This window comes from Camelus bactrianus, chromosome 1 (genome assembly GCF_048773025.1).
Source record: "Camelus bactrianus isolate YW-2024 breed Bactrian camel chromosome 1, ASM4877302v1, whole genome shotgun sequence".
In the NCBI taxonomy this organism is placed as follows: Eukaryota; Metazoa; Chordata; class Mammalia; order Artiodactyla; family Camelidae; genus Camelus; species Camelus bactrianus.
In genome coordinates, this window is record NC_133539.1 from 61,627,501 (window position 1) to 61,655,091 (window position 27,591).

General features: G+C 39.1%; 2 protein-coding genes and 1 long non-coding RNA gene across 4 annotated transcripts; 1 reads left to right on the forward strand and 2 right to left on the reverse strand.

Annotated features, from left to right (window-relative positions):
* Window positions 1-50: 50 nt before the first annotated feature.
* On the reverse strand, window positions 51-12,517 carry DYNLT2B (dynein light chain Tctex-type 2B). Its single transcript, XM_010959319.3, has 5 exons — window positions 12,270-12,517; window positions 9,403-9,536; window positions 5,965-6,034; window positions 3,343-3,406; window positions 51-198 (listed from the first exon to the last, which is right to left on the reverse strand). Exons 1-5 carry the CDS (start codon window positions 12,374-12,376, stop codon window positions 151-153), a joined length of 423 nt encoding a protein of 140 aa, XP_010957621.1. The 5' UTR covers window positions 12,377-12,517; the 3' UTR covers window positions 51-150.
* On the forward strand, window positions 12,486-14,864 carry LOC123618127 (uncharacterized). The gene is made up of 2 exons (XR_006726529.2): window positions 12,486-12,615; window positions 12,989-14,864. It is a non-coding gene; the product is annotated as an uncharacterized LOC123618127 (long non-coding RNA).
* Window positions 14,865-15,011: 147 nt separating this feature from the next.
* Window positions 15,012-25,348, reverse strand: TM4SF19 (transmembrane 4 L six family member 19). Of its 2 annotated transcripts, XM_010959317.3 has the most exons (6): window positions 23,602-25,348; window positions 19,476-19,677; window positions 19,002-19,079; window positions 17,059-17,228; window positions 16,636-16,819; window positions 15,012-16,350 (listed from the first exon to the last, which is right to left on the reverse strand). In XM_010959317.3, the coding sequence occupies exons 2-5, from the start codon at window positions 19,653-19,655 to the stop codon at window positions 16,639-16,641; spliced, it is 609 nt and encodes a 202-aa protein (XP_010957619.3). In that variant the 5' UTR covers window positions 19,656-19,677; window positions 23,602-25,348; the 3' UTR covers window positions 15,012-16,350; window positions 16,636-16,638. The 2 variants fall into 2 exon arrangements, with proteins under 2 accessions (XP_010957619.3, XP_074221392.1); XM_074365291.1 differs by lacking the exon at window positions 23,602-25,348 and having other exon boundaries at window positions 19,476-19,869.
* Window positions 25,349-27,591: the final 2,243 nt, after the last annotated feature.

Sequence of the window (27,591 nt, forward strand, 5' to 3'; positions counted from 1 at the left end):
TTAAAAAATCAAAACATTAAAATATAAGACCTAAAACTCAACAGACTCAGTTGCCAAACTGCCAACTTTTCTTTATTTTGTCAAAATATTTAACAAGATAAAAAAGTTCGTATTTCTTCATGGTCATATCTTTTTCCAGCTTTCAAAGATTTAATAGTAGAAACAGCCAAATGCCGCTACAACACAGAATAAACTGTCCTAAAAAAAACAAAAACAAACAAACAGAAACAGACACACAAATCCAGAATGTTAGTACTAATGAAGGACTAAGGGCAGCACAGACCTGAAATTAATATCACCTAGATCTTTGCCAATTTTTAATCATGAAAATTTTCTTTTTCAAGAAACATATTTTTCAGAGTATACCTATAAAGTTACTTGCCTCAGGGTAGCTACAAAATTGCTTGCTAAAAGGGTAGGATGGGGGGTGGAAAGGGACAGACTGGGAGTTCAAAATTTGTAGATACTGACAGGTATATATAGAATAGATAAACAAGATTATACTGTACAGCACAGGGAAATATATACAAGATCTAGTGGTAGCTCACGGTGAAAAAGTATGCAACAATGAATATATGAATGCTCATGTATAACTGAAAAATTGTGTTCTACACTGGAAACTGACATAACATTGTAAACTGACTATAACTGAATAAAAAAAAGGTAAAAAAAAAAAGGTAGGATGGGTAAAGAATTACAGTCTCTGAATGCAGAAATAAAATGCAAACTAATGAACTATGTAATGTTTATTCATGAAATAAGTATTCCCATTTTCCCTGACTTATCAAAAAAATAATATAATGTATAAAAATCCTTTGAGTTTCTCGGAGTAAATGCATTACCCAATCCAAGGATATTATTGTATCACAGATAATAAAAATACAGCACCTTGTCATAAATTCTGGATAAGGACAAATGATGTCTGGTTTTTTGTTCTTAACTGATAAAATTCATTTATCCATCTTTTAGCTCAGAATCTCAAAATGTTTTCTAGATCCTAATGAAACTTATTGAAACACTTTTTAGGTACTTATTACAAGAATTCCAACTGCCTCAGCAACTCCCAACCCACCAACCTCACCTCCAGCCTGGCAGTGATGGGAGAAAATATAAATTCAAGTACCTGATTACTAACCAAAAGAAAATTCTTTGGTTAACCCAGTTCCCTGGCTTTTTTGATAGGATAACTGTGAGCTGTGTTCTAAAACAGCGCTATCTGTGGTCAGGGACCTACTTTTTGTTTGTTTGAATTTTCAATCCCTCATGAACTGATATTTTCATAAAATACAATAAAAATTAATGACTGAGAAAATGAAATAAAAAAAGAAACATATAAATACAGCTTAAACTTTTTATTAGATTCAATGGACATAAAATTACTTTGTCAAATGCCCATGAGAGTTTCTAAACCCTTACACCCAATTTATGTACTTACCTTGTCGAAGACTTGTAACAGTTTGTGGACTGGCACTGGTCTATGGACCCCGCTTTGACTGGCACTACTTTTTTTTTTTTTAAGTTATTTTAAAGACATTTTTAACTTTATTTTTTTCTTTCTTTTTGGCAGAGGGAGGTTATTAGGTTTATTTATTTGTTTGGAGATACTAGGGATTGAACCCAGGACCTTGTGCATGCTAAGCAGGCACTCTACCACTGAGCTATACCCTCCTCACCCTGATTGGCATTGTTCTTACAGTGCCACCCAGATTTCTCCATCCGGATTGAGCCCTGGTTATCCACAGCAGTTATCAGCTCAGTAGTACATGCTCTTCTCTCCCCTCTCTCATTTCCTCATCTAGTAGTGGTCCTTCCTGGGATTTTCTCCCAAATAAACAAAGTACTTTAAGCTCTGAAAATGAAACCTAAATAAACACTCAATAAACTGAACTAAAGACACAGTAGATTAAGTCAGCAACCTAGACCCATCTCTCAAAAATGATTTTTAGACACCTCCTCTACCAACACTGTGTTCTAAAACGTGATCCTGATCTTTATTGATAACTAAAATTTTTAATTGCATATTTGTTAATCTGAGTATTGTCTAGCCTCCACTGGTTTATAAGCTCTCAACCAGCAGAAACCATGACTGTCTTAGTCATCATTTTATTCCTAGCAATAAAGGAATTGAATTATGGGTTATCCCTACTTTCCAAATGTAATAACAGATTATAACAAAATCAAATATAAGACTAGTACAGAAGCTGGCACATAACAGGAGCTCAAAATTATTTGTTGAATGAATGAATTGTATTGTATAATGACTCAGGGAAATACACGTTTTTAACTCCAAAATAATCAGGGAAAACCACCACCTTAGCTTGCCCCTACCCCAAGAGAGCCGATAAATGAAGATTTACGTAGTACTTCCCACTGTTCAGCCTTGATCCCTAGGGCAGTCGAGCACTAAATAAAACTTTAGTAGGACTATAGAATTTTAGAGCTAAAAGGTGCCTTAAGATCATCTACACAAGCAGCTTCCAAAGCTGGCAGTAAGTCATATAGGGAACTTCTTTAAAAATTCAGATTCACGGATCCAACCCCTGGTTTATTTGATCAGAATCTATTGAGAAGGGCCCTGGCATCTGTATTGTAAACAAGTTCCTCAAATTATTCTTAGGCAGCCACGGTCAGTCTTTGGGAAAATCTAGTGCAGCTTCCTACTGTTACTGATATAATCAAAGAAAATTTCAGTGATTTACCTAAAGTCATTTAATTAGAAAGTTAAAGAACTAGAAGTGGAACCTCTCTCCTAATTCACTCAATCTAGTTCTTTTCTACTATTCTATACTTTAATTCTGTCTTTACTAATTCACAGCCTGGGAGCATTTGGATAGAAGACGGAATCATTTTTGAAAGCAAATATAAAATAACACATGATTAAAACACATAAAGCATTCACGTCACTAACTTACCAATGTTTAAATGAAACCTCTTTTTTAAAATTCTTCTTTATTTTTATTTAGTTTTGAGAAATAGCTTTAAGATAATTTTATTACTGAAAGAAAATTACCTCTGTTCATGGAACCCCTGCCACCCAAATTTCTTTGCAGCTTAGCAAAGTGCTATCCATCTGGTAGCACTAAATAAACTATGCTATTCCCACATTCAAACTGACGAAGAGTTACATCATCTATACACATAAAAGTCTCCTGGCCTATAAGTAACACACTAAGTTTCTGCTGTAATAACACAAAGAAACAGTAAAATCATCTCACTCAGAAGGAGTTTCAGACAAACGTCTAAAACAAAAGTATCCTCACATCTTAACAAATATTAGGTGATTTGATTTGGAATGCCCAGGTGCCCTTAAGAAAGGGAGAAAAAGTTTCCAAATAGACTCACATTCATGAAAACATCATGAGTGCAGTTGTCAGTGTCAGCATCCCAGAAACAGCGAGCAGCCATGCTAAAAAGTCAAAGAATAGAGAATTATGAATAACGTAACAAGGATCTGAACTACATATATCTACCATAAGCAAAAGTTTTCCTTGATACATTTTTATACATCAGTGCTTCCAAATATTTTCACAGGATAAAACACAGAAAATCATATTTGTGCAGAGTATAGTAGGTAAACCAGAAGGGACTAGAGTCACAGATAAGGCTGCTTGTGGCTGGAGGTGACCAGCCCAGGGGCCTAACAGCCTCAGACTCTGACTGGCTGCCTGATACCTTGAAGTTTTTGGTAAGTTTGGGTTAGAAGCTCTGTTATAGATTATTTCAGGTAAGATATCTGTATGTGACTTTTAGAGGAAATAATACCTAAGACTTATGATTCAAGGCTTAATTCCTGCACAAAAATATGAGAAGGTGGGTCTGGAAAGGACAACAAATTATTTTATCTAGCCTGATAATTTCATACAGTTCTAGGAAAAAGAGGGATAAACTCTGCATTAGAATTCAATCTTCTAAATAATTCTAAATCCAGTATTATCTCTACAGGATACTATGAAATTCTACAGGACAAACAACCTAATTTCTTCAGCAAATAAATGACAAGGTAAAAAAGAGAAAGACAGAGAGAGAAAAGAGGAAGTGAAATGATAAGTTAAAAGAAATTTAAGAGATGTATCAACCAAATGCAATGTATGGATTTTGCCTGGATCCTGACTTGAAAAAATTGTAAAAAGAAAAATTACATACATATATACACACAGAAAAACACACATATACATACATGCACATGTACATATGAGACAATTGAGGATATTTAAAAGCTAATTGAATATTTTATAATATTAAGGATTTTCAATATTTAGATGTGATATTTTATTATGTTAAAAAGGGCCCTGACATCTTAGAGATAGAGAGTATTGTATTTACAGATGAAATGGTGTGATGACTGAAATCTTTAAATAATCTAGTTGGGCAGGGAGAATGGACAGAGGTGTAAATGAAACAACATGGGTATGTGTTGATAACCTTTAAAGCTAAATGACAGACACGTGGGAGTTCCTTAGCGCCTGCACTTTCATATATGCTTGAAATTTTAGATGACAGAAGTTTTAAAAGGAGGTGGCAGAGGCCTTGTATGCCATGCTTTAGAACCTGGCCTGATCACATTTAACAAAGTCAGTCAGGACAAGTTTGGGGAGTTTTTATTTTACAGGGTTTGAAATAAACTCTACAGAGTTTAAGAAAAGAAAGTGTGGTGTACTTCTGGGAGATTGGTCTGGTATGTGCGTTGTGGAGGAGACAGATCAGAGTCTGGACGTGCTGATAAGGGGCTGCTAAGTCACCCCAGTGTCCAGGTTACAGTACATGCAACGAGAGAGTAATAGCTATGTAAGATAAAAGAGGACTCTACGCTTTTAAGCCTGAGTCAATGGAACCTTGGTAATACTGCAGGAGACAGAGAAATGAAGAAGACAGACTGATTTGAAAGGAAGGGAAAAGAATTTGGAACTTTATTTAATCACATTGAATCTGAGGTGGCAGGACAGTAAAGTATTTCTTAGTGTCTGTGGTGAGGAAATCTCCTGAAGCCTTTTGACCAGATGGTAGAGGGCTCCGTGGTGGAGAGTCCTGCACTGGGAGTCAGAAGCCTGGGCTCTGTCCAGTGGCCCTGACACCAGCCAGATCCATAATTTGGGGCAAATCATGCTCAACTTCCTAAGTGTCATCATAAAACAAGGGGACTGGACACCAGCAAAAATCTGCAGTCCCTTCCAAATCTAACATTCTATAGTGAAAATTCTCAGTGATAGTATCTACAAGGTATTTTTTAAAATTCATTCAGCAAATATTTTTGTACTTTCTTACAAAAATACTAGACTAGGCACTGTTTACAAAGGGAAACAGAAGACTAACACTTGGGCATAGGAAAAGACAGGAAATAGAGATTTTTGAACTTGCCAATAGGGGAATGACAGTTTGAGGTCATGAGAATGAATGAGCTCATTGAAAAAGCAGAGAGAAAAGCAGAAGAATAAGAAGTGAGCCTTGAAGAAAGCTCACAGCTGGGGACATAGGGGAGAAGGAGGAATCAGTGAAGGAGAGAATAATCAGTTAGAAAAACAGAAGAGAAACAAGTTAGATAACTGATACCAGGACCAAAAAAACCAGAGTGAATTTTAAAAAACAGAAGTCCAGGGCAGTAACAAGAGCTATGAAAACTGTCTCTCAGACAATTTTAAAGAAATTAATTTAGGAGAATGGTAGGACCAAAAACCAGGCAACAAGGAATAAGGGAGGAAACATATATACATAATCCTACACTCTCTTTGGGTGTATATATACATAAACCCTAAAAGACATCTTAGCCTACAGATTCTTTGAAAAGTGAGCTACCCCGTGGAGCTCCCCCCATCACTGCTCAGGACCAGGATCACTTCTGTTCCCAGCTGCATTTGATTATACTGTCCTTTCTTCTCACTCTTGCAATCTTAGTGAGTTGTCAAGAGGATGAAGACCCAATAAGAAACATTTAAAAATAAAAACAAGAAAGAAAAATCAACTACTCACAATACTCCTTCCCCTCTTTGTTCTCCAATCACTACTTGCACCACCATTTTATATCGGTCAAATCCCATTTCTGGAAAGAAAAAATAAGAAAGTTATCTTTAAGCAAATATATGGTAAAATTACTTAATGAAGGCAAATTTGCTTAGAAAGGAACATAAGCATTCAGTCTACAAGCACTTACTAAGTATGATTATAAGCTTGGGAGTCAGAGAGACTTGAGGACAAATTCTAACCATAAGCTTAGTAAGTGTGTAATTTTAGACAAATTATTTAACTTTTCAGTTTAAGTCTCCCTCGTCTGTTAAATGGGAATATCACTACCTTCCTCCCAGGGGTGTTGTGAGGTTAGATGAGATAAGCTTCCTCCTGTCTCTACCCATTTATCTTCTGTAGTAGTCTCTCAATAGGTCTTAGCTTCCTTCCTTTCTCCCCTACTCTAAGTCAGGTACTGACCTAGGCCCTCAAGATAAAGAGATAAATAAGACACTCTTCTTGCCTTAAAGACTCATAGTAGTTGGGAAGGCAAACATGACAAATAAAAAGAAAATGCAATGTACTAATAATTCAAAGAGTGGCATGGATAAGGTACATCAGGAGCACAAAGCTGAGAGGCTTCTCCCTTTGGGCAATGGGGAAGGGATGGTCAGAAAAGACTTCTTGGAGGATGTGATAAAGTGAGCTGAGTTCTGAAAGATGAGTGGGAATTTACCAGGTGGACAACATCTCTCCATTCTATGGAAAGGGATTTAGCATACGCAGAGATACAGAGCATGGGATCTTTAGAAAACTGCAAGCTGTTCAATAAGATAGAAAATAAACCATAAGATTCTGGAGTATACTGGGGTGGCCTAGCACAACTCAGTTGCTTCCCCAGAAACTTTGCTGCTGAAACAACAAAATCCTGAAAATTCTCACCAACACCAAATTTAGGGGACAGAAAACTGAGTGGGCATCTTTATCTTCCTTCTTTACTGACCAAGGAAAAGTGGAAACAATTTTTTTTTAAGCGAAATAGGCAAAGTTGAAACAGAGTCAACTCTCTCTGAGAATAAAACCTCCAGGATTATACAGCAAATTAGGCAAACAATCTGAACACTACAGGTACCCTCCCATCTGGGACATGAACCCTAATCTAGGACACTTAACAAAATCTCAGAAGACAGAGCCCAAGTTATTTTTTAAAAATCAATGCACACAGCTCAGCTCAGCTTCCTTCTATTTCTACCCATTCCTCTCCCTCTATTTCTCATACCCATACTTTAGAAATGTGGCTAGAATATTAAATACACAGCCCTTAAAACATAATTCTGAGGGAAAAATAAAATAGCCACAGATACAGCAGGAGGAGAGTTAAAAAAAAAATCACCCACACAGCAGAGCAAAATGAAAAGAGGCTGAGTGGCAATATGCAAAGGTTCAACAGCAAAAACAAACCAAAGAATGACAAGAAAAGAAATGAACTGTTTAAAAGACAAAAAAACTCAACTTAGGAGGTAATACAAATCAAGGAACAAAGAGAAATTTCTCACAACTGATTCACAATACAGAACAACATAAGCTCACAAATTCAATAAAATAAGAACTCAATCAGATTATAAAACAACAGAAAGATAAAAGGAAGATTATAGCCCAAGGAAACAAACTGAATACTCACTTTACATCAGTGCAGAACTAATAAATTAAAAATGGCAAGAGACAGGACAGATACACATGAAAACTGAATTACTGGCCTAAAGTAATCACAAGTATATGTCAAAGAAAAAGGAAGAAATTAAGGCAGAGAAAAGCTAATAGATATGGAAGACAAAAGATGATTCAACACATCAACATTCGGTGTATTAAAGAAGATAATCTAACAAATGGAATTGAAATGTATTTAGAGATAAAAGAAAATTACCCTGCTATGGAAAAAACAAAATCCACAGATATAAAATGCTCAACACTAAGCCATATCCTGGAAAAGCTATTGAGCCTCAAGGTAAGGATAGGATTCTTTATGCAGAGAATATCAGAACAGCCTCAATTTTCTCCACAGTAACATTTGATGCAAGAAGACAGTGTAGTAATGTGTCTATAAGATCTTCCAAGAAAAAAATTACCTCAAAGTACTATATTCCATCCAAAATATATTCTGGTTTAAAGGCATGTCTGGTTCTCAAACATGAAAGAATCCAGGGAATATACCATTTCTGAGCCCTTCCTGCAAAAACTTACAACAAAATCAGGTAAGAATTGAACCAGAAAAAAGAACTCAGCAATGGAAATAGGATGGTGAAAGGACTAAATAGTGAGCAATCACTCCATTTAAATACCGAATGAATGCTGTAACATTATGGGAAACAGTTTATAGTATACCATGGCTTTTAAAGTATGCATTTATCTGTACATATACATAGGAAAGAGGTCTGATAAGATGTTTACCCAGTATTAATGATTCTTTATGGCTATTGCCATTTGGAGTGATTTTTCTAATTTTATTTATTTTTCTACACTTAAAATTTTTTTATAATGAGCATTTTTTCCTTTTTTTTTTTTCTTTTAAGTGGAGAAAGTTTTATTGCAGGGCAAAGCAAGGAGAACAGGTGGCTTGTGCTCAAAAACCCCAACCTCTGAGCATTTTTTTTTAAACAGTTAATTTTCATTAAAAATCTGAAAACAAAAATACTAATATATTAACAGTTTGGGTGATGGAAATAAATTTGTTATTTCTTATTTATACTTCTCTATGTTTTTTATTTCTAAAGTTTAAAACATATTAATAAAAATAAGAAAATACACCAAAATATTAAGTAGTAACTATCATGGGTATTAGAATTTTATGTAATTTTTTAAAAATTATGTGTATTGTCCAGGTTTATTACAATGAAAATGCATTACTACTAAAGACATTTCTTCCCTCCTAAAAGATATCTTTTAAAACGGGTAGATAGAAAGAAAGGACTTTTCAGATGGTATAGCATTATTAATAAGAGAGAGAGTACAGGGAGGAAAAGCACGAGATTAGCTCTGCTGACGTAGAGTGCGGCAGGATGGAGTGTTAAGTAGGGCAAGTAGTTAAGGATTTGGCTGGAGAGACGGACTGAGGTCAGACCACAAGGGTACTGAATGGCAGGTAGAGGATTTGATATATTGGTAGGAAAGACCACCAAAAATTATGAGGGAAAAGAGTCTCTGTACTTCCTGGTCTTTCTGCACACTGAGATTTCTTGGATAGTAGTTCAGTACAATGTTTTATTTCACACCTTCACCCTTTCCCACCATCTACAAAAACCTACATGAGTAAAAGTTATCAAATAATTGAGAAGACTAGACACTGAAGAGAAATTTGTGTTTGCTAGAATCCACAGCTTATGTCCTTTGTTTAAAAACAAAGGAGACAAATGAGTAAAATTGGATGTTTGAAGGGAACAAGTTATTTCCAATTATCACCACTATTACCTTTTAATTTATCTTTAATATTTTCTGATAAACGTTTTGTGAGCTGAGGCATTTCTTCTGGAGAGTATTCAGCATTTGCCAGTTCTTGCTTGAGTACAGCATGGATACAGTCTTTAACCACAGAGGGTCTGAACCTAAATGAAAGTTTGAAACATCTAATTGGTGACTCTAAAACCATAATTGACCTTCACAGCTCAACTTCCCCCAGTTTTTTGTCACTAAAACTATATAATCCTTCTTTTTTCATGTTTTTTATTATAAAAGTAGTAAAAACAAATAAAGAAAACAAGTCATATTCCAAATTTTTATCTCCAGCCTGGACCTCTCCCCTGAACTTCAGACCACACATTCCAACCCATATTCCATCTGGATGTCTAGTAGGCAACTCATATGCAATACACCCAACACTGAGCTTCTGATCACATCCTCTTCCCAAAACTAGGTCCTCATCTCAGTCAATGGTAACTCCATTCTGCCAGTTGCTTAAGCCAAAAACCTTGGTGTCAGGTTGGCTGGCCTTCTCTCTCACTGCCCACATCCCATTCATGAGCAAATCTTGTAAGTTCTACCTTCAAAATAATCTAAAATTCACTCTCACCACCCCACTACTACCACCTTGCTCCAAGCTACCATTACTTCTTGCCTGGATTTCAATGGCCTAACAAGTCTCTCTGTGTCTATCTTTGCCCCTGAATCCTGTTCTCAACACAGCAACTAGACTGGTGATATTAAAATATGTTGTTAGATCACTACACTCCTCTGTTGAAAATACCTCAAATATTTCCCATTTTAGAGTAAAAGCAACATTCTAATTGTGACTTACAAGGTCTCATATGATCTACCCTACCAAACTCTGTTATCTTGTTTTCTACTGCTTTGCCCCTAGTTCTCTCCACTCAGGCCACACTGGCATTCCCTGTGTGCTTTGACTACACCAGGAATGCAAACCTCAGTGCTTCTGCACTTGCTGTTAACCTTAGCCTGAAGTTCAATTCCTCTCTTTATATGCATAGTTAACTCCTTCGCTTCTCTCAAGTTTTTATTCAAAAGTCACTTTCCCTAGCTACCTTCTCTAAAATGCTAAACCACCCTCCTACCACATCACTTTATCTCACCTTCTCCTGGTACTTATCACTATTTGATACACTATATGGTTCACTTACGTATTTATCTTGTTTGTTGTCCTTCTACCCAGCTAGAACATAGGCTCCACAGGGGCAGAGATTTTTTAACCTGTTTTGTTCACTTTTACATCCCCATTTCCTAGAACAGCACCCAGTACACAGTAGACAATATTTTTTGAAAAAATGAATTACTGAATAAATGAAGACAGACTAAAAAAGTCTCCCCAAATTTCACCACCCTAACACTACTACTAGCTTTTTAGTTGTACTTATTACATATTAAAACACTAGGTTCCTTTTCTGGACTATATATTCTATAGGTTGATTTGTCTATCATGTGCCAAGTTACCAGAATGTTTAAAGTTGTGAGCTTATAATGTGGTTTAATATTTGGTAGTACTAGTGGTCCCTTATTATTTTTTAACAGTATTTTCTTTGGTCTCTTGCCTGCTTATTCTCACAGGTGAACTTCAGCATCATGGACAAATTTCCCAGGATTTGATCTGTTCAAAATGTGGTCTTCCTGTTAACAAATGTACTATTTCTGGCTCTTCCCTTAAGCTGTTTCCACTCTCAGTAAAATATTAAAAGTTTTCTTCAAACAAGTTACAAATAATCTCGAAGGACTATTCCTACAAAATATGTATTTGTTGTTAATCTTGTTCTGTTTTACAAGAGAAACACAAATGAATGGTATTCTATGTATTTAAAATTTTTAACCAAGATAACTGAACACATCTTTTTTTATGTCCCTTCTACCCACTAGAAAACTGCTACATGAAATTTTCTATCGCATTATAACCAAAGTTCCTGGCTTCCAGTACTTGCTCAGCATTTGATTCAGGAACCTGGTTTCAAATACCAGAGGAGGAGCTTGGAAAAATCTTTTTTTAATTAATTTAATTTCTTAAAATCTTGTGAAAGTGAAGTTAGTGATGGATCCTACAGCCCTATCTGATTGTCCTCTGCACTAGACTGTGTGCCTTAATTCTGGGAAGGTATTGGGGTAGCTGGCCTCTGGACACTGCCTGGGTAAGACTGTATGTACATACAGGGCCTGTGCCCTGTAGAGGACGAGTAAGCGCATTCTGCCACACGTAGGCTGAGTGGCATTTGATGCAAGCCGCTTGATTTCTGCCCCTCTATTCCATTCATCTCAATTCCTCTGTGTTCACTTCCTGGATCTCTAGAGTCAACCATCCCCAAGGCGCTAGTCTAAGGCACTCCTCTCGCGGTAACACCGCCACTGCAGGTCGCGAGCTCTGCTACCCGCTGCAGCAGGAAGCCCAAGGAGGACAGCGCCCCTCCCTCCCGGCTCGCCCCACCCCTTCCGGCCAGTCCCTCCTTTCCCAGCCCCGCCCCTTCCCTCTCGATTGTCCTCCACCCCCAGCCCAGGCTGCCTCCCTGGCCCGCCCCTCCTCCCCTATCCCCGCCCCGCCCTTCCCTCCCAAGTCCTTCCCTCCCTCCCCAGCCCATCCCTCTGCCTCTAACCCCGCCCCACTCCTCCATCCCAGCCCTGTTCCTCTGTCGCTAACCATGTCCCGCCTCTCCCTCCCAGCCCCGCCCCTCCGTCTCTAACCCCGCCCGCCCCTTCCCTCCAGCGCGCCCCGCCCCACCCCACCCCACCCCACCCTGCCGGCCCCTAGCGCGCTCCTTCCCTATCCCCAGGTTAGTAGGCGAGCTCTTCCCGCAGGAAGTGGCAGTTTCTCAGGTCGCCCACGCCACAGCCCGTCCGCTACCCGCCTTTGCTGGAAAATGGGCCGCAGAATATAGGTATTCTCGGACTCCCCAGGGTTCTTCTCAGTATCGGGCAACCCATCGACCGCCGAGAAGGACTCCGTGACCGACATGGCCTAAGCTTCTTGGACCCTCGCGAAGAAGGCTTAGCCCGCGGGGGCAGCACGGATCTGGGAAACCGTCGCCAGGGCGACAGGGCCGCCCAAGGCCCTGACGTGACGCGGCCGCGCACTCTGCGCCGTGCGGCCCGCCCTTTTCCGGGGCTCTCACCCCCCCCACCCCCCCACGCCCCCATGCGCCTGCGCACCCGCTCCTGGACCGGAACTGGCCAAGCCAGAGTGACCATAAGTAGGTAAAGACTGATTTGTCTCTTGTTTACAAAGTACTTCAACAGGCGTCAGCTCTTATTAACGTGCTGCAACCGTAGGAAGTTGTCAGGGAACCTGAGGCCCATAGAGGCCCAAGGATACACAGGTAGTGAGCGGCAGGTGGAACTGAGCTGTACTTTGCTGGAGTTCTTGGTGACAGACCCTCTGTGTTCCCCGCTTCTTACTTGTTAAAAAAAAAAAAAAAAAAAGCTTTAGTCTTCTAGGTGGCTGGAGTTCCAAAGAATAGACTCAAGCAGTTAATGATTAGAAAAATGGAAAAGCAAGAGAAAAGGAAAAGCAGTCAAGCAAGAAAAGTAATAATTTAAATAGTAGTTATAGGACTCCTCTTTTCTTAAGTTATTTTTACAGAAAGGAGCACCCCACCACGTGGAAACTGCTGATCACAAACACATAGACCTAGGCTGGAGCCAGAGAGTTGAATGAGATTCCTGAAACTTCACCATATCACCACATCACTAACCAATCAGAAGAATGTCCAGAAGCTGATCAGGCACCCTGTGACTCTGACTCCTACTGTCTCTCTCAAAGCCACTGGGGAATTTGGGTCTTTTGAGAACTAGCTGCCCATTCTCTTTGCTTGGTGCCCTGCAATATACACTGTACTTACCTTCACCATAAGCTTGCCAGCTTCAAAAACTAAGAAAATTAATTCCCCCAGTATCTATCCTGACCAAAGATCCCCAAGTGGGAGAGAGGGAGGTTCTCTGCTTTCCAGATTCCACATTGAAGCAGCTGTGGCATCACAGTTCTCCAGCAAAACCCTCTTGTGCCTCCCCTCTGTGCTTCTGAGTGTCTGCTGGGAAAACACTTCCTTCCCTCTTTGCTGGGCTATTTCTAGAATCAGTTCAGATACAACTGAAGCCTTCCTTTATGAAGGCTTCTCTTCAGAGGTTCCGTGTTCCTCAGAGCTCTCGTTACACCCTGTGTGGACCTCTAACATGGCCCTTACTATATGACATTTAAATTATCGGTAGATCTGTTTCCCTAACCTGACCATGAGCTTTTCAAGGACAGGGCAGGGTCTAAGGGCAAGGACCATATCTTGGTCATTTCTGAATTCACAGTGTACGGCAGTGCCGAGGGTCCTCAGTATATACCACTTATTGAACTGAACTGAACACTAATGGAAAGAACAATGGCGGATTAGTCAGCTCAGGCTACCATAACAAAATCCCACAGACTGGGTTGCTTAAACAACAGAAATTTATTTTCTTGAGGCTGGAAATCCAAAATCAAAGTGCCAAAAAGGTTGGTTTCTACTGAAGCTTCTCTCCCTGGCTTGCAGTTGGTTACCTTCTGATTGCGTCCTCACATGGCCTTTTCCTCTGTGCTCCCATGGAGAGAGAGAGCTGGTATCTCAGTCTCCCACCCCCCTCTATTAGCATGCAGTAAATAATCACAAATATTCAGTTCTATCTCTAGACTCCCTGGTCTGTTTCATAAATTTGTCTGTCCGTTTAATGTACCACACTGTTATAATTACTGTAGCTTTATATTTGGTTTTATTATCTAGCAGAGTTAGTCCCACCTACTGCCTGCTTCTTCAGAAATCCCACCTTACCTCCTGGCTCTCTTAGATTGTTCATTTCTCATGTAAGCTTTAGAACCAGCTTATCTAATTCCATACCCTTTTCCACCAAATCTCATTGGTGATTTTATTAATCATGTTAAATTTATAAACAAAAATAACAAGAAAAGAGAAAAAACTAAAAATAAAAAAGAAGGAAAAAACAAAAAATAAATAAGAACAAAAATGAAAAAAAATTTATAGATTAGCTTAAGGGCATTTACATTTTATGATGTTTAACTCTTCCTGTCCAAGTTCATAATAAGCCGTTATGTTTGTTCAAGTTTATTTTATGTCCTTCAGCAATATTGTAAAGTTATCCTCAGTAAGTATTTTACCTCGTTATATTTTAACTAGGTTTTTTTCTTCTTTATTTCTAATGTAAATGGGATTTCCCAATCTCCATATCTATTAACTGCTTGTTTGTGTATATGAAGATTTTTTTGTTCCATGTATTTATTTTGTACCCATACAACTTATGGAATTCTCTTGTTTGTAATATAATTAATTTGGGTTCTCTACATGTGTAATCATATTGCCTGCATACAATATCTTTACCTCCTTTCCAATTTTATATCTATAAATTTCCTTTTGAATACTTGCTTGGGCTAATACCTCAAGAACAATATTAAATGGTAATAATGATGGTGAGTGTCATTGTCTTATTTGCAACTCTAATGAAATTGTTTCTAGCATTCCTTCATTAAGCATGATGCTGACTTTTGGGTTGAGATACATATGTTGTATTAAGACAAGGAGGTACCCATATTTTCTCATTTTATTAAGAGTTTTATCAAGAATTTATGTTGAATTTTATCAAATACCTTTTCAGCATTTATGAAGAAAATCATAGGATTTTCCCTTTTTAAGTCTATTAATATAGGTGAATAAATGTTCTAAAACTTAATCATGCTTTTATTTATTCTGGAAACACATCCTACTTTTTTTTTTTTGAGGTATAACTGACATATAACATTATATTAGTTTCAGGTGTACAACATAATGATTCAATATTTGTATCTATTGCAAAATGATCACCACAATAACATCTGTCACTATATATAGTTACAAAATATTTTTTTCTTGTGATAAGGACTTTTAAGATCTCTTAGCAACTTTCAAATGTACAATACAATATTATTAACTATAGTCACCATTTGTACATTACATCCCCAGGAATTAACTATTTTATAACTGGAAGTTTGTGCCTTTTGACCCCCTTCACCCATTTCTCTCACCCCCCCACCCCCTGCCTCTGGCAACCAGCAGTCTTCACTGTATCTATGAACTTAGTCTTGTTGTTTTAAATTCCACATATAAGCGAGATCATACGATATTTCTTTCTCTGCCTGACTCATTTCACCTAGTATAACACCCTCAAGGTCCATCCATGTTGTGTGTGTGTGTCTGTGTGTATACCACATCTTCTTTATCCATTCATCCATTGATGGATGCTTAGGTTGTTTCCATAGCTTAGCTATTGAAAATAATGCTGCACTGAATGTGAGGGTACAGATACCTTTTAGAATTAGTGTTTTTGTTTTGTTCAGCTAAATACCCAGAAGTGGAATTGCTGGATCATATGGTATTCTTTTTTAATTTTTTGAGGAACCTCCATTTGTTTACCACAGTGGTTCCACCAATTTATATTCCCACCAACAGTGCACAAGGGTTTCATTATCTCCACATCCTCACCAGCATTCTTGCCTGTTATTTCTTGCCTTTTTGATAATAGCCATTCTAACAGGTATAAGATGATAGCTTACTGTGGTTTTGATTTGCATTTCCCTGATGATTAGTGATGCTGAGCATCTTTTCCTGTACTTGTTTTCTCAACCTCTTCTTATAAGGATGCCAGTCTTACCGGATTAGGGTCCCACACTTATGACTCCACTTAACCTTAATTAGCTCCTTAAAGGTCCTATCTCCAAAGTCACATTGGGGATTGGAGTCCAACCTATGAATCTGGAGGGCACACAGTTCAGTCCATAAAGACTAGTGAACTTGAATTTAGCAGGTAGCTGCTCAGGTACTGACTTTACCTGAACCTAGTTGAGTGCTTTTAGACAGCAAGTCCAGTATTCTCTGGGAGCCTTGACTTCATCTGTAACGTGTGGTCAATTTCATGAGGCTGTTGAGAGGATGAAACAAGATCATGACTGGAGGACATTTTATGGATTATAAGTTCCTAAACAATAATAGACTTAATTATTTATTCTATTAATATATCACCTTGCAGTTTACAGTGTGACTTAAAATGCATTGTATCATTCAACACACATGGAGGAAATTATTATTGTTATGATTACCACATGATTACCTAAAAGGGAAGTTTGTTTATAACTCATACCCACTACTGGCAGAAAGGATTCAAGGCAGCTAATGATGAAAACACTCATGTATGAGAGGACATTACCTGTCACTTCCCACACAGGCTGCAGAAAAGGCCCAGGAAGCTGCTGATGAAATGAATGACCACCAGGAGAATCTGGAGGAGGCTGATGCACAGAAGGGCGGAGAAGAAGCACACGTGCCAAACAACAGCTTTAAAAGGCTCCAGGCAGACAGAGTTCCAGAGTGAATGGTCATAGAGATAATTCCTATCCTCAAAAATAAGGAGACCAGGGGTTGAGGAATAAGTAAGAAAAGCCCCACCAACCTCAGTAGAAAACTGGGTTGTCCCTCAGCTCAGGTTGTAGCACTAGACTTTTGAGAGTGACTACTGTTGCTGCATTTGCAATCTTCTGAGCAACAGAGAAGCAAGATGCTAGAATGTGTGGCCATTGGTGTGTCTTTCTCTCTCTGAAGAGAATGCAAATCCAAATTTCTATCCATTTACCTGGTATGCAGGTCCTTGAATGGGTAACCATATTTCCAAGCCTGTGTCTGATTGAAGGATGAGACATCAAACATGCAAAAGGGACCATCTTTCAGAGCTACTCCAGAAGTGATAAAGCAAATCAAGGCTCCAAGCAAAGCCAGGCCACTTGACAACAGAACAGTAAGCATCTGCAGATGGACAGAAGAAACAGTGAGCCTGAGATGGGATCGTGGCTAAGTAACTGTTGGGGCGATCTGGCCAAGTCTAACTTCTCTGGTGCTCAGGCTTTCCCCCATCATGGGGATAATCCGACCCACAGCACCTCCTATAAAGCAGAACCAGGGTAGGGTTGGCTGATGAGGGGTTGGCTGGGTAGAGCCAGGAAGAGATGAAGAGAAGGGCAGAGAAGGAGGAAACACTGGCACCTGGACCCGGCAGCAGGCTCAGCCTGATTCAGCAGGCTCTTCTGAGCATCTCAGCAGATTGGCATCAATAACTTTTACAGACTGCAGCCATTCAGCCTCTGCGTTAAAGGGTGGGATTTGTTATTGCAAGCCCACCTCTGAACTTTTTACGGGAAATCTGTATTTTTTCCAAAATTCCAAGTTGCCATCCCTGACTTCTCTCTTTCTCAAATCAAGCATGAAAAGAAAGAAGAGCAGAATGGGGGAAAGGAGGAAGGAAGGAAGGGAGGAAGGGAGGGAGGGAGGAAGGGAGAAAGAGAGAGAGACAGAGAAATTCCAGTCAACTCTGAAATGATTCCAGTTCTGTCACTGTACTTTTCTAGTCTGTACACCACTTCCCTCCCAAAATATAACAATGTGTTTATTTCTTGGCAGGATTCTAACTTCCAAATTGGTTTCTTTCTCAGGATACTAGATTTTTTTCTCTCCTTCCTAAAGAACACATATTTTTAAAATTTAAATAAAACATATACATATATATATATATAGTTAGTATACAGAATCATAGAGTCATTTCCCACTGATGTCAAGCTGGTTTGGAACTTGGGAAGGGCCACAGAAACGAGCATAGAAAGTATTAACTCTAAGTTAAAAGATTCAAGATGAATTAGTCTGAGATAAGCCTAGGACAGTGGTACTCAGAATGTGGTCCCTGTCCTAGGAATATCATATCACTTGAAACTTAATTAGAAACGCGAATTTTCCCACCCCAGACCTACTGAGTCAGAAAATCTAGGGGTGGAGCCCAGCAATCTGTGTTTTAACAAACCCTGCAGGGACTCTGATGCACCCACGTAAGTCTAAGAACCACTTGCTTAGGGGAAAACTAGACGTTGACAGAGAACAGAGAGTGAATGAAATGTGTGGGTGTTTTTATTTAATTCTTTAACATACATTTCTGAATCAGTGGGGTTCCCAACATGTGGGCTGCAGATATCAAAGCAGGCTGCAGAGTTACTGTAAGGAGGCCACAAATTTCATGTGTCTGGGACTGAATGAGCAATATAGTTTATACATTTATGTACTGAGTTTTTTTCAAATATATAGATGCTGCTATAATTAATAAAATGCAAATTTACTCTGGGCCTCAGTTTCATTATCTGTAAAATGGAGAGGTTAGACTAGAATCTAGTTATTACATGATCTCTGGAGAAACTTCCAGCTCTAAGAAAAATTAAGCAAAGGAGCTAGGAAATTTTCTATCAGTGACACATGACTCATACCCATATTGTTCAGTAAGCTAAAACTAACAATAAGAACCTCACATCTGTGTTTACGTTTATAGTTCATTAAGCATGTACTCCCTTGACTTGATCTTGTTCACTCATATTTTTATAGATAAGGACCTGAAGTTGAGAAAACTTGCCCAAGAGTTTAGAGTTTCTGAAGGGTATGGTCAGGATCTGACTTCAAACCCTAAGACTGAAATTTCCTCTTTACCGTTCTGTCTCTAAAGTAATAGAATGTGGGGACATTTTAGGTATTAGAAGTGCTTACGCTTCGGCAGGGCCCACTCTTACTGAAGCAGCCATATCTCCAGCCCATCAAGGAGATGAGGGTAGCTGCAGTGAAGACCTGGGAGAAAAGAGAGGAGGGTTAAGAAGAGATAGGGTTATTTACATTTCTAGCTGTCATCTATGGCAGTTGAAATAGAGTGGTTGGATACTCCACATGGACTTAATTATCCCATCTTTCCTAGAGGGTTTGGCTTTGCCTAGCAGGACAATTTTGGATAACTAGCTTGATGTGACTCTGTGGATGACAATGTTCATACCCAGCCTGCCTAGTCCAAAATTCAGTAACCTTTGACCAGACTTCCTAGAGTCTTCTATAGAAGACTGCTGCTATAGACCCAGGATCAGCTTGTTCAAACTTTTCTATGAGGAATCAAAACAGTCCCCACCCTGAGCTCACTGCTCCACCCCTGAGGGGCACTTTGGGAGTTCACACCCAGTGAACCCGGACACTTACCATGAGGCCTCCTCCCCAGAGCCCAGAGCCCAGCATGGCATGCCTGCCAATGAGGCCCCTCAACAGGTAGGTCACATCCCAGTTAGGAAAGAGAAGCACTGTGTTGGCTGCAGCAGCAAACAGGGCTGTAGTCCCAAGGCTCAGCCCCAGGATGCGGGAGCAGGTCCGTGAGCATGCCATTGTGCGGGGAGAGGATAGAGTCCTGGAACCAATGGAAGGAGGGTCATGGTAGCTTTGTGGACACTGTGAGCTGTGGGTAGAGGAACCCCTGGAGCATAGGGTGGGGTAGAGGAAATAGACAACAGACCCTGTCATTTCCCAGGGTCAGATCAAGAAGAGCCAAGGAACTCGCTTAAAAACTCTACCTCTTACAAATATTCCCTAGTGGATTGGATTTACCCTATTTTCCACCAACCTCCACTCACTCACACGCACACACACACACACACACATGCACACTCTCCTCATCTCATCATAATTTGCTTGCACCTCTATTACCAGCAGATTATTTCTATTTGATACAGAAAAACTAAATATTAAAGATGTCATCTTCTTGCTTTAAAAGATGTCATTTTAAAGATGTCCACTGTCACCACTTCCATTCAGCATTGTACAGGAGGCCTTACCCAGTATAAGAAAATAAAAAGCAGCAAAAGCCACAGATATGAAAGAAAGAAGTAATAATTGCCATTATTCACAGGTAACATGATCATCTGTGTAGAACATTGTAAGGAATCTATCAAAAAGTTACTAGAACTAATGAGTGAGTATAGCAAGTTTATTGAATTAAAAATATACAAAAATTCTATTGTATTTCTATATATAAGCAATAATAAATTATAAAAATAAAAAATAATTTACAATAGCATATAAATAAAAATAGTTATGGACAAATTTAACAAATTATGTGCAAGACATGTACACTAAAAATTATAAACCATTGCTGAGAAAAAGTTAAAGAGGAACTAAAGAAACAGAGCGACATACCATGTTTATGGATCAAAAGGCTCAATATCATTAACATGTCAGTTCTCTCTAAAACGAAGCACAGATTCAATGCAATCTCAGTCAAAATCCTAGCAGGGTTTTGTTTAGAAATTGACAAGCTGAATCCTAATTTATATTAAAATGCAAAGGACCTAGATTAGCCAAAACATTTTGAAAAAAAAAGGAACAAAGTTGGAGGACTTACATTATGTGATTTTAAGACATTATAAAGCTATAGTAATCAAGACAGTGAAGAAATGGTGTATACAAACATACAGACAACTAGAACAGACTAGAGAATTCAGAAATAGATCTGCATGCATATGATCAAATGATTTTTGAAAAAGATGTTATTTTAGTGGGAAAAGGATAGTGTCTTCAATAAATGATACTGGAACAATCCATATGCAAAACAAAAATATATACTTTGCCTATTGCTACAAACCATATTCAGTAATTAACTTGAAATGAACCATAGACTTAAACCTAATAAAACTTTTAGAAAAAAACAAAGGAGAAAATCATTGGAATCTTAGATATAGATTGATTAGATAGAACACAAAACGTACAACCTATAAAAAGTGATAAATTAAACTACTTCAAAATTAAAATTTTTTCTCTTCAAAAGACACCATTAAGAAGATGAAGAGACAAACCACAGGCTGGGAGAAAATATTCGCAATATATATTTTATGAATATGTATGTGACTGTGAATACGTATACATCTGACAAAGGACTTGTATCCAGAATACATAAAGAACTCTTAAAACTCTACCATGAGAAGACAAGCAATTTGATTTTTAAAATGGGAAAAAAGGGGGAGGGTATAGCTCAAGTGGTAGAGCACATGCTTAGCATGCATGAAGTCCTGGGTTCAATCCCCAGTACTTCCTCTAAGAATAAATAAATAAGTAAAACTAATTACCTCCCCCCACCAAAAAAAAAATAATAATAATTAAAATGGGAAAAAGATTTAAACAGGCATCTCACACGCACACAAAACATCTCACACGCACACAAAAAAGATATATGGATGACAACTAAGACTAAGAAAAGACATTCAACATCACTAATATAGGGCAAAGCAAATTAAAACCAAAGTAAGATCCTACTACACACCAACTGGAATTGTTAGTTAAAAAGCTGGACTATCCCAAGTATTGTTGAGAACATGGAATAACTAGAACTCTCGCAGATAGATGGTGAGAATTCAAGTGGTACAGCCTCTTTGGAACAAAAACCTGATTAGCCTAGGGATTTTTATCTATCCAGACTACAGCTTATACAGGGACCTGTGTCAGATACAGCTTTCAGTGGGCGATTTGGTGGGGGGAGGGGGGAGTGTATGCTCCTGCCCACCCCATTCCCCATTCCTGCATCCCTTGGTGATCTTTACTTCCCCAAATCTCAGAGTCCAAACTCATCTCTGCTGCTCCTCCTAGCAGGGAACTTCCTGCTGCAATTGCTAGTATTTTAGTGGCATGAGTGGCCTTCACTCTGTTCCCTCTCCACAGGGTATTTGCTCTCTAAGCCATGTTTCTCACAGTGAATAAAATAACTTATCCCTGATGAAAGGAAGTTCAGATCTCTGAGGAGGGGGCACACGGAAGAGCTGCGGGTAGGATATGGAGGACGGTGGCCCTTACACCAAGGATGGAGTGGTAGGCACCAGGGATCAGGAGGGATGGTGTGTTCCTTCTCCTGCCCTCCTTCAGTGGCCCACCACAGAAGCCTCCTTTCTTGAAGTAGGTCTCCGATGATACTGATATGGTACTTACTGCCCTCTCCTCAGGTCCTCAGGGTGAGGAACCTGCCCTGCTGTTGGGAGGCAGGGTACCTGTGTGATAAATATCCTCCCCACAGCGTGTGATGCAGCCTCCCTTCCCAGAATGTCCAGCCACTGAGTGCAGGGCTCTCAGTGTGTGTCTCCATGCTGGGGTGAATTAACCAATCCAAGGTGTTGGCAAGTAACAACTTTAACCCACACTCCTCCCAGATGACAAGTGTGTGGTTGGGCTTTGAATCACTCTAGACGGCTGGCTAGGAAAAGCTTTTGTTCAGGAATGCCTTCAGAGGACTTTGAATCATTCTACCTGTGAGTAAAGGCCTGTCTAGACATAGATCACCAACATGAACCCCTCTGACGATCTCCTCCATGGAAATTTTTCCTATCAAGAAAGAGTTTTAGAAGGGAAATTTAAAAATACAAACATGCAGAGGGAAAATGAAGCAGTTGAGCATGGCCTTTAGGATGAATAGAATTCAGAGAATCCTGACTGTCCTGCTCACATTCTACTAAAAGCACTTGCTGTGCTGCTCCGTCCAGAAGGGCTGTGGCTCAGTTTGAATTTCACTTCCTCTCCCTGACTTTGTTCACCTGGAAATCACACCATTCTGAGAAATGTTTCCATAAATGTGAGCCAGGAGATTAGCAGAGAGTTTGGCTAATGCGATATCGGAAGAGACAGGCAGGATCATAAGGTAAAACCTTACAACCAGGCTCTAGGGGAGGCCCTGTTCTAACCTGGGATCCTGGCTGGGTAAAGAAACCATTAGCTACATGTCTGGGCAACAGTTTAAGTGATCTGCTAAGTCACATGGAGGAAGAGACTGCAAATTCTGTGTCTCTCTACCTCACTTATCACCTAGCCAGGCTTTTATCATTTTTTCATCAGTCATACATTTATTAAGTGACCACTGTCTGCCAGGCAGTATTCACTCTGGTGAATCAGAGACAGCCTCTTCTCTTGAGGAACTTAAATTCTGGTGGGGAGACTAACCAAACAATAAGCAAGTGCCAAGAACTGTCCAACTGAAGGTGTGACGGAAGCACCCAGAGGACTGCCTAATCCTGCTTGCAGAAGCAAGGCAGAGCCTCCTGGAGGAAGTGTTGTCCAAGCTAAAACTTGACAACAAGGCATTATTAGACAGGCAGTGCTGGGAAAGGAAAAGTATTCTAAGCATGTGTAAGGACCTGGAGTTGACAGACTGAAGCAGAGAGAAATTAAACAAACTGAAGTCACATAGCTGCTCAGTGCCTGAGCCAGGTCTCCTATGAGTTAGAAGTTTGTGCTCTGAACTGCTAGGCTAAACTATTCCCCGGCCTTCCCTTCACTGGGCCCTTTCATTTCTGCTTACCTGCATCCAGTGGCAAGAATCAGGGTGGAAGAGAAAGAATGTGGAGAAGGGCTCCGTGTTCAGAGTGGGCCCGTACTCCTGTGGCCCCAGCTGGGATTCCTGCAGGGCTGGACCAGAGGCTCCTCTGTCAGGACTGCTCGGGAGGGCCAGGGAGGCGCTGTATATATGTGGAGGCCACCCGGGTGTGTGTGTGTGTGCATGTGTGCCCCCACACCACTGCCTACAGGCTTCCATGGAAGGAGCTTTCCTCTTCCTAGAGAGCCCTCTCCTGATGACCCATCCTCTGCTCATTTTCATGTGACCCAAAAGAAGGAACCAGGAGGCATGGCCTCGTGAGCTAAAATGCCTTAATGAGTCAGAGGATGCACTGGTGAGAAATACCCTATCTTCCTTCCTTTCCCAAGCAGCAACACTTTTTCAAATACTTGCAGCCCATATCTGTTTCACTCACTGCAAAATTTGGGCTCTTTGGAAAAACAGTGCTGAGCAGAGTGGCTATCAGTTTTCCTTATCACCTTCCTTACTTTGCTCTTAGCTGTGGTTCCTTTACTAGCCTTCTAATTTTTTGTTCACACTTCAGGCCACCATCATCTTGTACCACAGTCACACCAGATTGCTGAGCATTTCATGGCACTCTCTGCATGGGAGGTCTGTGACACCGTTTTGACAAGCTCCTATTCAAGATCCAGTTCAAACATCTCCATGGAAGTCCTCTATGATTTCTTCAGAGTCAGGCAATTCTTTCTCTATGCTCCCAGTTTTTAATGCTCTTCTTTCTCTGTGCTCCCAAATTTTAATTTTTTTTTAATTTAGGTATTACAAACAGTAAAATGCATAAATCTTAATTATAAAAATTGAATTGTTACTTGTGCCCCTAGAGTAACCACACACAGATCAAGATATAGCATATCTCCAAATCCCCAAAAGGTTCTATCGTGTCCCTCCCATCATTATCCCTGTCCTAATGTTAAATATTCCATTTTGAATTTTATCATCAATTAGCTTTTGGCATTTCTTGAATTTCATATAAATGGACTCATATAGTGTGCACTTTTTTGTCTGGCTTTCTTCACTCAATTTTATATCTGTAAGATTCATCCATCATATAATTCATTCTTTTTTATTATTCCATTGTATGACATATTACAATCTATTCTGCTATTGATAGACATTTATTTTCAATTTTCGCCTGTTATAAATGATGCTACTATGAATATTCTTATACATGCCTTTGGAGAAGCTATGCACTAATTTTTCTAGGGATTATACCTAGGATTGGAATTGTTGGGTCATAGGGTAGGTGAATGTTTAATTTTGGCAAATAATATTGCCAGTTAACCAAAGTGGGCCTACTAATTTACACTCCTGCCAGTGCTGTATGAGAGTTCGGTTGCTTCACATTCTTACCAACATCTTAAATTAAGCCATTCGGGTAGGTGTTTAGTAGTGTCTGACTGTGGTTTTAATTTGAATTTTCTTGATGAGTTAGTGACTTTTCATATACTGATTGGCCATTTGGAGATCCTTTTTTGAGAAGTGCCTGCTCAAGTCGTTCGCCCAATTTTTACTGGTTCTTTGTCTTTTCCTTTACTTGTAGGAGTTCTTTATAATTCCAGGTATGAGAGCTTTGTGAGATATATGTATTATGAATGTTTCTTCCTTCTGTAGTTTTCACTCTCTTACTGTCTTTTCATTAAGAGCAGTTCTTGATTTTAAGTAAGTTCTGTTTATCGATCTTTTCCTTTATGATCACTTCTTTTTGGGTCCTGTTTAAAAAAATCTTTGCCCACTTCCCACAGCATTTTTATTTACCCATGCTATTTAGGGCCTCTTCCTTCACAACTGTGAGACTCTTCAGGGCAGAGAGCCTGTATCTTATTTTGCTTTGTAGATCCAAAATCCAGTATAGAGCTTGGAACAAAGTGGAATTCAGGAATCATTTAATTAATAAAATAATTTATGCACTGGATGAAGTAACACACATAATCTCTCTGCACAGAGATTTTACTTCTAACAATGAAAACAAACAATATTGAGAAAACCCTTGATGCATATATATGAGAAGGAATAATTACAGTAGCTATCACATTTCTTTGCTGCATATGAGCTGCTTTCTATGTATGACATTTCTATGTATGCAGATATATATGTGCCTGACACAAAAGCTGGTAAACAACTTATTGAAAAGTTCATTAAATAGGATCCAGTTTTCATTTTCATGGTAAAAGAGAATCATTTAGAGCCCAGATGAATTCTTGGGTCTCCCCCAGAGAATTGAATTTTGATAGAAGATTCTAGGCTGAGGGGGGCTCACAAAGCTTTACAATTAAGAAGAAACATTTATTATAAAACACATTTACAGACATAGAAAACAAACTTATGAGGGGAAAGGGAGTCGGAAGGGATAAATTAGGAGTTCAAGATTTGCAGATACTAACTAATATATATAAAACAGATAAACAACAAATTCATACTGTATAGCACAGAGAACTATATTCAATATCAAGTAATTTATGGTGAAAAAGATTATGAAAACAAATATATGTATGTTCACGTATGACTGAGGCACTATACTGTACACCAGAAATCGACACATTGTCAACTGACTATACTTTAATAAAAATATATATAACCCCCACTACATTTACAAACTATCTCATTAGATCCTTACAACAGATCTAAAGCAAGTAAAATAAGTATTTGGTTGGCCTCATTATGCTGATAAAGAGATTATAGCCCAGAGGAATTTGACTGAGAGTAAAGTGAGTGAGATTGGGGAAATGATCCTACATTGTTTGACTCTACACAGTCCCACACATTGGTGCTTGAGATGTCTTTTTTTTTTTTTTCCTAACCCGGATTCCAACTAACTTCAGGTAGTTCTTCTTGGAGACAGTACTGTGGTGCTTTGGCACCTGAGAGACCTGGAACTGGATTTCTGCTACAAACACCTATTAGCTACGTGAACTTTGGTAGTTCACTGAGCCTCAGTTATAAAATGATGCCTATCTAACAAGTTTATTTTGAGAATTTTAAATAAGATGCAAGATGCCTCTCCTGGGTTAGTTCTCTCCTTCTTTTCTTGGATCTTAGCTTAGCAAAAAGAATTTTATATGCAGTGTCCATTAGAACACTTCATAGTTAGGCAATTAGAATGATCTGATGGCAGGCTGCCAGATATACTAAGATTTTTAGAAGGTATTTCTGTTCCCAGCCCTATGGCTTATCCAACAGCAGATACTCTTGTATGAATATCATTAAAATGGTGCTTGTGGAGCAAAAGGAAGTGCTGGAATTTGGCTTTTACATGTTAAAGTGTCAAATTTAGTTGGGACTGCTGAGAGCAGCTGTAGGCCTTTGTTTCTTAGGGTAAATTTATGACAATTAATTCAATGATTAATCTTATGAACAAGACCCCTCTTTTAGAAGCTATATACTTGGAATAGTTTCTCTAAGTCAGGCCAGCTTAAGTCAGATTCTTTGTTCCCCTGTGGTAAGACCACTATGGTCACAGAGTCCTGGTCATTGCCATGAAAGAACTAAAACATTACCTTTTTACAGACGTGTTAATAATAGAATTTGGCTCTATCGGTAACGCAGCTACTAATTATCACTTGTTTGGTGATAATTCCACAGGAATGCAAATGGGGGTTTAGGGAGGGCACAAATTAAGAATGAGGCCTGGGTTGGAAAACAATTTGCCTAATGCCGTGAAAGTCTTCCCGAGGCTGAAAGGTTTGTGAGAACAGGATGGATAAATAGATGTTTCATTCTGGGGCATATTGTGGGGTTTGGAGGTGGGATGTGAGCAAGGAATAGAGGAAGTTGAGAAAATGGAATTCACTGGTAGAAGGGAAAGGGAAAAGATGATGACAGTTAGGCCAGTCTTTCTCAAATAAGAGTGACAGACTAAATCAGCTTCCTTGTGGGTGGGCTTCACCCTCAACTGACAGCTGACTACACAAGAGAGCACATTTTCCTTAATTGGAG

Excerpts from the sequence above, each read along its gene's own strand:
- TM4SF19 (XM_074365291.1), bottom strand. The coding sequence starts at position 19,790 with ATGACAGGGTCTGTTGTCTATTTCCTCTACCCCACCCTATGCTCCAGG. Across the intron at positions 19,080-19,475 it reads TCTGGGGAGGAGGCCTCATG|GTCTTCACTGCAGCTACCCT; the intron begins GTAAGTGTCCGG and ends CTTTTCTCCCAG. Across the intron at positions 17,229-19,001 it reads AGAGTGGGCCCTGCCGAAGC|ATGCTTACTGTTCTGTTGTC; the intron begins GTAAGCACTTCT and ends GTCCATCTGCAG.
- DYNLT2B (XM_010959319.3), bottom strand. The coding sequence starts at position 12,376 with ATGTCGGTCACGGAGTCCTTCTCGGCGGTCGATGGGTTGCCCGATACT. Across the intron at positions 9,537-12,269 it reads CGGCCCATTTTCCAGCAAAG|GTTCAGACCCTCTGTGGTTA; the intron begins GCGGGTAGCGGA and ends ACTTTCATTTAG. Across the intron at positions 6,035-9,402 it reads TATTAAAGATAAATTAAAAG|AAATGGGATTTGACCGATAT; the intron begins GTAATAGTGGTG and ends TTTTCTTTCCAG.